Source organism: Saccoglossus kowalevskii, chromosome 20 (assembly GCF_978046115.1).
Source record: "Saccoglossus kowalevskii chromosome 20, keSacKowa6.1, whole genome shotgun sequence".
Lineage (NCBI taxonomy): Eukaryota > Metazoa > Hemichordata > Enteropneusta > Harrimaniidae > Saccoglossus > Saccoglossus kowalevskii.
In genome coordinates this window covers 13121972-13134140 of record NC_140660.1, presented here as the reverse complement: position 1 = coordinate 13134140, position 12169 = coordinate 13121972, and the positions used below count along the sequence as shown (strand labels likewise).

The following is a 12169-nucleotide window of genomic DNA, read 5'->3' as shown; positions in this document are numbered from 1 at the left end:
ATTTGTTTATATTATCAACTTTATTTGTTTTCACGTTTTAGTTTTTATATTTGTGTTGACTGATTGACATACCTGGTTACGTTGTTGACAATATTTTATCCATTACACATGGAGAGGTGAAATGAATAACTTGGAATAATTTTGCTTGATATTACAATAATTTTTTGGTAGCAAACATATTGTTTCATTAAATACAGAAAACATGTTTACGTATTGGTCAATCTATCATGCATCCGCATTATTTCCATTATTTTTGCCCTTTGATTTTTTTCACTCAGAAAAATACCAATTAAAGGCGATAGTCGCCGCGCCACGCATATAAAGGGTCTCATATAAACAAAGATGGCGATTTTGACTGCTGCGCACACCAACTAGTACAAACTGAGAGGATACCAAGCTTTAATTAGGTAGTTTGTTGGTGTTTGGAAGGTATCGATGGAGCCGCCGGCAGTGATTGGTACAAGTGACGCCTTAGGGCAAAACTCGTACTCGTGATTTCATTAGAAACGCGCATTGGATTATGAGAAAATCAATGTTTATCAACACAAATGTCGCTCATGCGCAGCGCGACGACTACCGCCCTTTAAACTTCTTCCGATTAATTAAGTTAGTATGGGCCCTAATTGTCTTTAAATATGTGCTATTTCAGATGTATCTGGTGGCTACCATCCCGCCATCTTAGATTCGATACGTCAAGCAGTCGGAGTCTCAAAACTACTGTCAGTGGACAGAGAAAAATATCAACCAATCACATACAAGGAAGCATTCAGAATGGCTACACTGGGCGGAAGTGAAGGTGACTTACATACAAGAACTTCAATGATTGGCTGCCCGGCCCTAACATCTAGACGTCCAGCTTGAGCTAATCAAAGACACTAGAAAATACATATTTGACTCCCATGTGCGAAGCACAAAATGGGAGTCTTTGCAGTTAGTGTGTCTGTATGTGTGTATGTGTGTATGTGTGTATGTGTGTATGTGTGTGTGTGTGTATGTGTGTATGTGTGTATGTGTGTATGTGTGTCCGACTGTTCCACTGCTATCTCAAGAACCATACATCGGTTTTTGATGAAACTTGGTGCATAGATGCTCTGGGCCAATGCGCAGATTTGATTAGGTTTTGGTAAAAATCCATGCTCGTTAATTACCTAATTTGCATGATAATTAGCTAATTTTTAGCTGTTCTATGACTGTTCCACTGATATCTATAGAACCACTCATTGGATTTTGATGAAACTTGGTACATAGATGCTCTGAACATGTGCGCAGATTTGATTAGTTTTTGGTAAAAATCCGTGCATATTAATTACCTAATTTGCATGATAATTAGCTAATTTTTAGCTGTTCTATGACTGTTCCACTGATATCTAAAGAACCACTCATTGGATTTTGATGAAACTTGGTACATAGATGCTCTGAACATGTGCGCAGATTTGATTAGTTTTTGGTAAAAATCCGTGCATATTAATTACCTAATTTGCATGATAATTAGCTGATTTTTAGCTGTTCCATGATTGTTCCACTGATATCTAAACAACCACTCATTGGATTTTGATGAAACTTGGTACATAGATGCTCTGAACTAATGCTAGGTTTTGATTAGTTTTTTGTAATAATCCGTGGATACTAATTACCTAATTTGCATAATGATTAGTCAATTTTTGGTTTTTCCACTGATATCTCAAGTACTAATCATCACATTTCAATGAAACTTGGTACATAGATGTCATATGACACTGTACAGACCTGATAGTTTTTATGGTAATATCAGTACATATTAATTACCTAATTTGCATAATTAATTTTCAGCATTTGATATAAGTACTAATCATCACATTTCAATGAAACTTGGTACATAGATGTCATATGACACTGCACAGACCTGATAGTTTTTATGGTAATATCAGTACATATTAATTACCTAATTTGCATAATTAATTAATTTTCAGCATTTGATATAAGTAGTGAGCATTACATTTCAATGAAACTTGGTACTTACATACTCAAGGACTATGCAGAGATTGATTGTTTCTGATAAATATTTGTGCATATTAATCACCTAATTTGCATAATGATTAGTCAATTTTCGGTTTTTCCACTGATATCTCAAGTACTAATCATCACATTTCAATGAAACTTGGTACATAGATGTCATATGACACTGCACAGACCTGATAGTTTTATGGTAATATCAGTACATATTAATTACCTAATTTGCATAATTAATTAATTTTCAGCATTTGATATAAGTAGTGAGCATTACATTTCAATGAAACTTGGTACTTACATACTCGAGGACTATGCAGAGATTGATTGTTTCTGATAAATATTTGTGCATATTAATCACCTAATTTGCATAATTAGTTAATTTTCAGCTTTTCCACGGGTATCTCAAGTACTAATCATCGCATTTCAATGAAACTTGGTACATAGATCCTGTAGGACTATGCAAAGACCTGATTAGTTTTAGGGCAAATAATTGTGCATATTAATAAATAATTTGCATAATTATTTTTCAGCTTTTCTACTGATATCTAAAGTACTAATCATCACATTTCAATGAATCTAGAATTATGCAGACCCAATGAGTTTCTGGTAAATATTTGTGCATATTAATCACCTAATTTGCATAATTAACCAACTTTCACACTGATATCTCGGGTACTAAACATCACATATCAATGAATGTACATGGATGCTGTAGGACAATAGACAGACCTGGATAATTGTGGGTTAAAACCTGTACATATTAATTACCTAATTTGCATAATTAACCAATTTTAAGCTTTCACACTGATATCTAAAGTACTAATTATTCCATTTCAATGAAACTTAGTACAAAGATGCTCTAGGACAATGTACAAACCTAATTAGTTTGGGGTAAAAATCTGTTCATATTAATTCCCTAATAAGCATAATAATTCATAATTTTTTGGTTCTAATCACATTTCAATTAAACTTGGAAACATAGATTTTCTGTTACATTGCGCAGACCTCATTAGTTTTACACTCAAATCTGTTCATATTAATTTTCTGATTTGCATAATTAGTTTTCAGCTAAGTAATTTCGAATTATATTTAATGTGTCTCCAATACTCTCAGCACATGGGAGTTCTTTCTAAGCTTTCTTTGATTTCTAGTGTTTTTAAACAAATCTAGAACCAACTTATTAGCGTGTTGGGTTTTCGACATGGTACTATTGAATGTCATTGCCCTTACCAAATAGACAAGTTTCAAGGTCCACCGTTACCATAGAAACTTGCACGCTAGTGATGTAAACACGTTATAATTTCGTCTGCGTAGGAGTGTTTTGATGCGTAAACATTCGATACTTCGTCAGAACGTCAGAAATCTCAAAAAAAAAAAAAATAGCAAATAAATTGCGTGAGTCAGAAAATAACCTCACATTCTCGCACAGAAACCGACTGATGGCGCTATAACTAATATTTACATTTATTATTCTCGGGGCGGAGCTACGTCACAAGACGTTCAACGTTGCTAAGACGCGCACCACTGTACCACGTATTTCTATGGGCTTTGTGCGCGCTGCTGAAAACAGCTAAATTCAAGAAGAAAAAACACGCAACTTTGAAGTAATCCCGACCGACCAAATTTATATATGCTGCACACACAGGGGTAATCTTGTTACTCTGTTCAGGGGAGTCTCAACAACCATCTCAAAGTACCGTTTTCTGAGAGTTTTCGGCCTTTGATGTTTTCGGCCTGGATGTCCGCCCCGAGAATACATGCACTTTGCGTGCGAAGTAAATATACTTGAAGTAGACTTCTAGCCTTTTATTAGCCCATGTATTTTGGAGAGAGTGACACTCGTTTTAATTTTTGTTCATGTCTTGCCTTCATAGCGCTGGGTCTGGATGACCGGATTGGTAATTTTATGGTAGGGAAAGAGTTTGATGCATTATTAATCGAAACAGCCTGCAAGGACAGTCCGTTTGACACGTTTGATGGCCATTACAAAGATACCTTCGAGGTGAGTTTAAAGGGCGATGGTCGTCGCGAAGCATGTGCATGTATTTCGCATGCTCCAGTGCGCTCTTCTAATGAAATCACGAGTACAAGTTTAGAACTGGGCGCCACTTGTACTAATTGCCATCGGTGACTTCTTGGATACCTTCAAGTCACTAAAAAAAATAACTAATTCAGTGCTAGTTAAAGCCTGGTAACATCTCAGTCTCCTTCTTTGTTTATATGAGACCCAAATCTCGCGCATACGTGGCGCAACGATCACCGCCTTCCAATCACCTGAATATGTCTAATTAAAGCTTGGATTGTACTGTTTGATCTGCGCAACAGTCAAAGTCGCCATCTTTGTTTATATGAGACCCATGTGATCTAGCGCATGCGTGGCGCGACGACTACCGCCCTTTAACTCGGCTTAGTTCAGCTCTAAAAACGTATCTGTTATTTAATCAATAATGTACTAGTACCCTCATAGCGCCATATCGAATGAGGAGAAGGGTATAGACGACTTTCCCGGAAGTAGCGAGGCTGGGGTGCAAAAATACCTCTGCTTTGCCATAGCTGAAAATACAAATATGTCAGTTTGCTGATAGTCAGTAGAAAAGAATTCTATATTTGTGACAACGATTGGTACACCAAGAAACACAATATCACGCATGCAAGTTTACGTTACACCCCAAAACGACATGCGCGCGCATGCAAAACGCTGTATCTTCGACTTCCGGGAAAGTCGTCCATGATAATTGCCGAACACTCTGCATTCACGTCGTCTTCACGTAAAAGGTGTCTCATCATAGAGGGCACGACGGAGAATGAATATGTATTGGTAAATATTTTTTTTTTAAACCTTGCAGCATTCATAGATAAATGTTTCTTTTGTTTATCATTTCCAGGACATCCTTCAAAAGTTTCTGTTTTTGGGTAAGTCTAGTGAACAAATTATTATCTAAAGTCAGTTTGATTGGTCGAAGGCAGTCATGTGATCGAGTAGTTCTTGCGTCTGTCATTTAAAATTTGCGTCTTAGCATCACGGTCACACACGATAACAAAATAGGTGACACTTCCGAAGAAGTTTCAAAGGGTTAATTTTTAACTCGGATAATTACTGTCCTGTTGTTCTTTTTGAGGACAATAGAACAGTAATTGTCTTCTCAACAAGTATTGTCATCCTATAAGAAATGCTGGATATAGTGTATTGTTTTTAGCTCCACTTTGTTGAGCAGAGCTTATGATATGAGTGATTGTCCGTCGTCGTCAGTCGTCCGCGTCAACTTTTTACTTTTTTGACTTCTTCTTGGAAACTACAAGTCTGAATGCTTTGATACTTGGTGTATATGTACCTTGGGTAGACTTCTCTGTTCATTTCATGATGATATCGTCAATTCTCTAATTTTGGTGAATATTTTTGTCATTTTTGGTAAAAAGTGATATTTTCGACTTCTCGTTAAAAACCGCAAGTCCGATTGCTTTGATATTATACATATACCTCAGGTAAACCTCTCTCAGATTTGTTCATTTCGTGATGACATCTTCAATTATCTAATTTTAATGATTATTTTTGTCATTTTTGGTAATAAAGCTGAATTTTATTTTTCACTCAATCATTCCTTCAGCGAAACTTAATTCCAAGTTGAAATAAAGTATTTTACAGTAATGGCACATACTTTTTTTTCACTGTTTACATTTCAGGAGATGATAGGAATATCAAAGAAGTTTACGTCGCTGGTGTGAAAGTAAAATCCAAATAATGACAGGGACCTTGAAGAGTGAATGATCAATCTACTGACGACACATTTTCTGTAAATCACGCCCTCTAGTGGCGACGCTTCTCATGACATAAATACTAGTAAGTGACATAAAGGCCGTTCAAATTCTCGATATCGTTTCGAACTGTGTCGTCACTAACAGAGATTATGTTAATGAGAGATTTGACTATATTCTTGATGACGAACGACTACACGGCGGTCGTTCATCTGAATGATATTGCCTTCATTCATATACGTAATTGTTGCCTTCTCTAGGGGGGCGCGAATTATGGAAATGGCGCATGTGCATTTGCGTATTTTAAAGCGCGGTGGTCGTCGCGCAGCGCGTGTTCGAATTTCATGTAAATAAACAATGTATTTTACACGCGTTGTATATGTCGCTATGAGTCCCATATCGAACACGGCGCGGCGCGACGACTGCCGCCCTTTTAATCACACTCAGAATTATCGATATTACTACTTTAAATTTGAACATGTCTGAATATCAATTACCGAGAACAAAACTGTTTGAAGTGTGCTACCATATAATAACCACATGACTATTTTTTATTTACATATTTAATGTTTACTAAATAATAATATTGTGACTTACGCTTGGGACACTGATTTTTTGTTTTGTGAGTTTGTTTATTTTTAAAGTATGTTTTGTTGTGTTAATTTGTTTGATGGTTATCTGATTGGAAGACTGGGGATTATATTCAAAAACTTAAACAGAATATGTTTTTAAAATCGTTTCAGGTAAATTCCATATGTCACTGTTACCCTGTCAAATTCTTACAGTTCCTCCAACATATGGCAAGAATTTAGATTCTCCCGAGTGAGCTTACGGCGAGAATTTTAAAATTCGCCAATGAGTGAGAATATAAAGAAATTCGAGAATATTATCAAATTTCGCGGGAACTGCGAGACGAAAGTGTCGGTCTTGCACGTTTTACCAATTCCCGGAAGGGAACATCTGAAATCTAAAAATTGTCATCGCCTAGCAACCACAATCAGTGAGAAAACGCTGAAAACTGTGCTTAGAGATAGTTGTTGAGTATCTCTCTCGACAGTGTAGCAGGACAATTCCTACTTGTGCAGCAAATACAAATTTAATATCTTATTATTTGAAGGGGGTATGAGTTGTGTTTTTCGTTATTTTATTTTTTGCCAGGGGGAGGGGTATATAGTCATGTAATACACGATCGTCTTAATAGAACCAAAGGAATCTAAAAAGGGGTAAAGCTGTATGGTTACTTTTTTACTACAAATACTTCCAGGTAATTTCATGTAATTAACATAAATTTATGATGACCTACGACCTCATTACTTGTCGTTTTCGTCCTAAAGTTGTAACACACATTTAAAGAATTTTGTCGTTTGATTCATATATACGTCGGAACTGTAACCAAATTGTATTCTGATTTGCCTTAAATCAAAACAAAATGTTTATTTGAAGTACTGTAAAATGACTAATTTTCACTGGGTTTAAATTTCACTGATTTACCATTTCAGGCATATTCAGTGGGTTTTAAATTCACGGTTTTATCATTTAGATAATATGTTTTATGCTAAATTTTACATATTCACTGGGTTTTAATTTAGCGCATTTTACAGTCAGCGAAATAAGTATAATGTATATTTGTACGATAGAAAATGTTACGCATGTGCGATGAATGTCATTGTACGTTCCACAACCAGTGCGCATGCGTATAAGAGTGTTTGGTTGTTCGTATTAATCAACATTTTGCATAATTACTTGGTCTCAACCACATTGCATCTTTATGTTCTTAATTTACTTTAATTATGACTAACTTTCTCAAAAATCATTAGTAGGCTTCGACCTTAAAGTGGGGGGGTCGTCACCTGCGCGTGCGTCAGATGGCCATAGTGTGTCATTGTTTACAAACAAGCGTCTACCATGAGTCTTTGCGTTCTTAGCGCGTGTCATCATCGCCTGGGACGCGTGCGCAGGTGACAAACCTCTCGCTTTAAATTATTTCAATCATAGACTTTATGAATACATTCGTATAGTCTAAGATTTAAGTTAGGTTGAATTAATTTTAAAAACACTTATAGATTTGAAAAAAAAGCTGTCTGTCCCTTTACAGATGCTTCATCGACATGTAATTATTATTTTTATTTTTTTTATACTACTTCATACTGGTGACAACACGATTAGATTTCACTATGAACTAAAAACGTTGTTGCATTATTCTTTAACGGGCAATATATATTGTATTTAAAAAAATTACAATTCTTCATGGTTTCGATTATGAAACAAATAATCGGTATAATGTGTACTTTAAAGTATACTTACATTGGGTCAATTGACTTTTTTGGGTGCAAAATTTATTTATAAACAACATTATGAAAAAAAATCAAGTGAAAAAGGTATATAAATTGGGTAAACAGTCAATGATATTCCAAAATCGGGCCACGCCCCCTCTCCCGTCACCTTCGAGTTTTTTCGGCATTACGAGTGTTGCTGAAATGGCGCCACCAACAGCGTTTTTAGTTTAAGATGAATAAAACATATCAATCAGCAAACAGTATCAAACTGCAATATTACATGTTGTTATTCACAATGTCTTTGTTGAAATGTAAATAGTTACAAGCAAATTGTTGGTCCATCTTGTTAGCGACAGATGGATATGAAGTTCGTCCAATAGATTGCGCCCTCCAGTGACGATTCACTTCCGTGACGTCAGAATCAGTAGATGAACATAAAGCTGAAAATGACAACCATATTCGGTATGCATTCGTTATTTAGAATGTAAGAAACTTTTAAAATGGCGGACGTGTTCAGATTAAAACACTATCCACGCTGTGAATGGCGTCACTTCTATCCTATAACGTCACAGAAGCACTTCATCTCTAGAGGGCGCAAATTACAAGCACGGTGTATTCATCGACACAGTATCACAACCTTGCAATCAGGAATCGGAATCAAAATTCAACGATTCATGCAAAATCTGCCAATTTTTAAAGTTATCATGGTGCTAACTAAGCTTGGAGGGGAAATATTTGTTAAAAATTGAACTGAGAGTAATCGGAAATTCCTAGTCTAAGGGAAGGTTCTTTTATTCAATGAAATTGAAGCGAGTGCGTTTGAGGAACTTTCTGAGCGCATGAGACATTATTACTTATGTGAAACAATTCTGAAACACGTGAAAAGATATTTTGTGTTACAAAAAAAAAAGTACAATTAAATTAAGAGTACGTCTTACATTTCTATGCAATTGAATAGCTGTGTATTTACATACAGGCATTTATAAAAAGAAATATATAATTGTAAAACTTACAATAAATATCTAATATCAATATGTGTATTCACCGTGTTATTAATTGGGTGGGGGATTTATACTTGTATCACGTGACAAACTCAAAAGAATAATTCTCTTATGATTGTGAAATCATACGTATGTGAATGAATCTTTTTTTTTCTTCTAAAACATGGTGCATTTACTGCGTGATATCACCGATAATCTTCCAGTGAGTATACCTTATTATAAATAGCGCCCTCTATCGACAACTTACTGGGAAGTATCGGGATGCTCGGCGAATCCAACGAATAATGCAATGTTTATAGTCAAGACATTATTTTTATTGTTTTGAGATAAATACTGTCCTAATATTTTTAATTTTTTCCAATATGCAGTATCAAACTAAATTAATTCAACATATTCTCAAACAATCAGATTACCAAGGACCAAGGAGTTGAGTTTGACTTCACCTACTTCCCACTTATGAACTCGCGTCATATGTCTAGCCCGGCCGGTTACGCATGCGCAGAACGATATACCCCATCTGTGCGTGCTTAACTATTCTTCCCCCAAGGTATTCGTACTTAGGCTGTGCAAAAGTTAGTCTGTTATATTTCCTACAACCATGGAATTATAGTTCCATGCTACAACCAAATACGATGCCCCAATCGTGAATGCGAGTTTAAATCAGTCCGCGATGAACAGTGAATACCAGTGGCGGATCCAGCAAAATGTATTCGGGGGGGGGGGTCCAAGCTTCGCTTAAGATATACGATATGGTTCTATTATTCTGACTGGGGACTTTAATGCAAGGACAAAAAATGATGAAGACACTGTTATTTACAACAATTCTGACTACCGGTCCTCAGATACAAATAATTTTCTTAGGAGAGCTTCCCAAGATCTAACAGTGAAAAACAACTATGGAGATTTACTGTTGGATCTTTGTATAGCCTCTGATTTGACAATTTTGAATGGTAGATGTATGGGGGACACCACAGGTAAATTTACCTGTCATCAACGCAAGGGTAGCAGTATTGTTGATTACACAATTGTCAGTAATGACTTATTTACCAAATTTAAATTATTTAATGTGCACCAGCTAAATCTGTCATTGTCTGACCACTGTCAGATTTCTTGTCAGTTTGAAACAAATGCAGTATACGATAGAACACTGCAAAAACCTCAGGATAAAAATGATGATGTAACTGCACAAACCAATGTTTCATACATGTGGGATAATGAATCAAGGTATCGTTTCAGTTGTGCATTACAGGGCGAAAATATAAACAGGTTAATTAACAATTTCAACAATACAAATTTTTCCAACACCCAGCAGTCAATTAACACTGCAAGCATGTTATTAACTGACATATATCTTGAGGCAGCTGGTAAAAGTTTTAAAAAAAATTACCATAAAAATATAAGAAAAAAGCATAAAAAAAAGAAAAAAACAAAATGGTACAGCAATGATCTTTCAGTTATGAAAAAAGACATTCAAAAGCTGTCCAGTAAATTATGTTTAGACCCATTTAATAAAGAATTAAGATCTCAATGTTACAATCTAAAAAAGAATTACAAACATTCTCTCAAAAGAAAAAAGAGAGAATTCAATAACAGTATTTTAAATAAACTAGATAATTTGAGTAAATCAAACCCAAATGATTATTGGGACCTCATAAAAGAATTAAAATGTGATGAGAATGATACAAAAAATGAAAACATTGAGAGCCAAAAATGGTTTAAACATTTCCAGAATTTAAATTCTCAAACATCACAAAATAATATCAATGTAACCATGGATAATGAAAAAAATCAAGGTAACAGTTTCCATATAGATATTCTGGATAATCCTATTTCACAGCTTGAAATTCACAATGCAATTAACAAGTTAAAAAATGGCAAAGCCCCGGGTATTGATAAAATTACAAATGAAATGATTAAGGCAGGCAGGAACACACTAATAAAATCATTAGATAAACTTTTTAATTTGATATTAGCTAGTGGCCAATACCCTAACACCTGGGACCTAGGGATCATCACCCCAATTTTCAAAAAAGGCGACTCTACAGACCCTGGTAATTACAGGGGGATAACTCTCCTCAACACTTTAAGCAAATTGTTTACATCCATTCTCAAACAGCGTTTAAGCAACTATCTCTTGGAAAAAATTTAATAATCAAAGAGCAGATAGGATTCATGCCAAAATTTGGGACCCGCGATCACATTTTTGTGTTAAAACAGTTGCTAACAAAATATACTACCAATGGAAAGTACCTGTTTTCATGCTTTATCGATTTCAAAAAGGCCTTTGACTCCATCTGGCATGTGGGTCTTTTACACAAGCTCAGAAACAATGGAGTCACTGGTAAATTTTATAATATTATTAAAGCAATCTATACAAACTCTACTGGATGTGTGAAGGTTAAAAACGGCTTGACCAATACTTTCCCAATTGAGAAAGGCATCAGACAGGGCGATGGTCTAAGTCCGCTGCTTTTTAATATATACTTAAATGATATTAAAAGTCATTTAAATGCATCAAACAATGACCCACCAACTTTATTAAATAACCAACTTCCATGTTTACTTTATGCAGATGACTTGCTTCTCCTTTCAGAAACCAATACAGGTCTTCAGAATGCGATTAATTCCCTGCAATTATACTGCCACAAATGGAAGTTGGAGATCAACATTAAAAAATCTAAAACAATCATATTTAACAAAGCAGGTAGACGCCTAGACAAATATAATTTTTTTATAAACCAGGATGTACTAGAAAGAGTGACATCATACACCTACCTTGGCATAAATTTAAATACAACAGGGAAATTAGAAAAAGCCCAGATAGACCTAAAAAACAAAGCTCTTAAGGCCTGCTTCAAAATGAATCAGCTATTATTTTCGGCAACTTGTACACCACTCAGAATTCATTTGAAGATGTTTGATGCAGTAGTTAGACCAATTCTCTTATACTGCACTGAAATATGGTCTAGTGATATTATTGCCCACACAAAACAGCTTTGGAATTTGTCAACACCCATGGAAAAACTCCATACCAAATTCTGCAAGTTTTTATTAAAGGTGAACAGCAGAGCCTCAAACTTGCCATGTTTAATTGAATTAGGGAGGTACCCTCTTACAATACAGGGTACAAAACAATTGTTAAAATATTGG

General features: G+C 35.3%; 1 protein-coding gene across 1 annotated transcript; it reads left to right on the top strand.

Annotated features, from left to right (window-relative positions):
• Positions 1-655: 655 nt before the first annotated feature.
• LOC146730026 (guanine deaminase-like) lies at positions 656-6353 on the top strand. The gene is made up of 4 exons (XM_085494281.1): positions 656-796; positions 3864-3991; positions 4875-4902; positions 5671-6353. Exons 1-4 carry the CDS (start codon positions 772-774, stop codon positions 5727-5729), a joined length of 240 nt encoding a protein of 79 aa, XP_085350407.1. The 5' UTR covers positions 656-771; the 3' UTR covers positions 5730-6353.
• The last annotated feature ends 5816 nt before the right edge of the window (positions 6354-12169 follow it).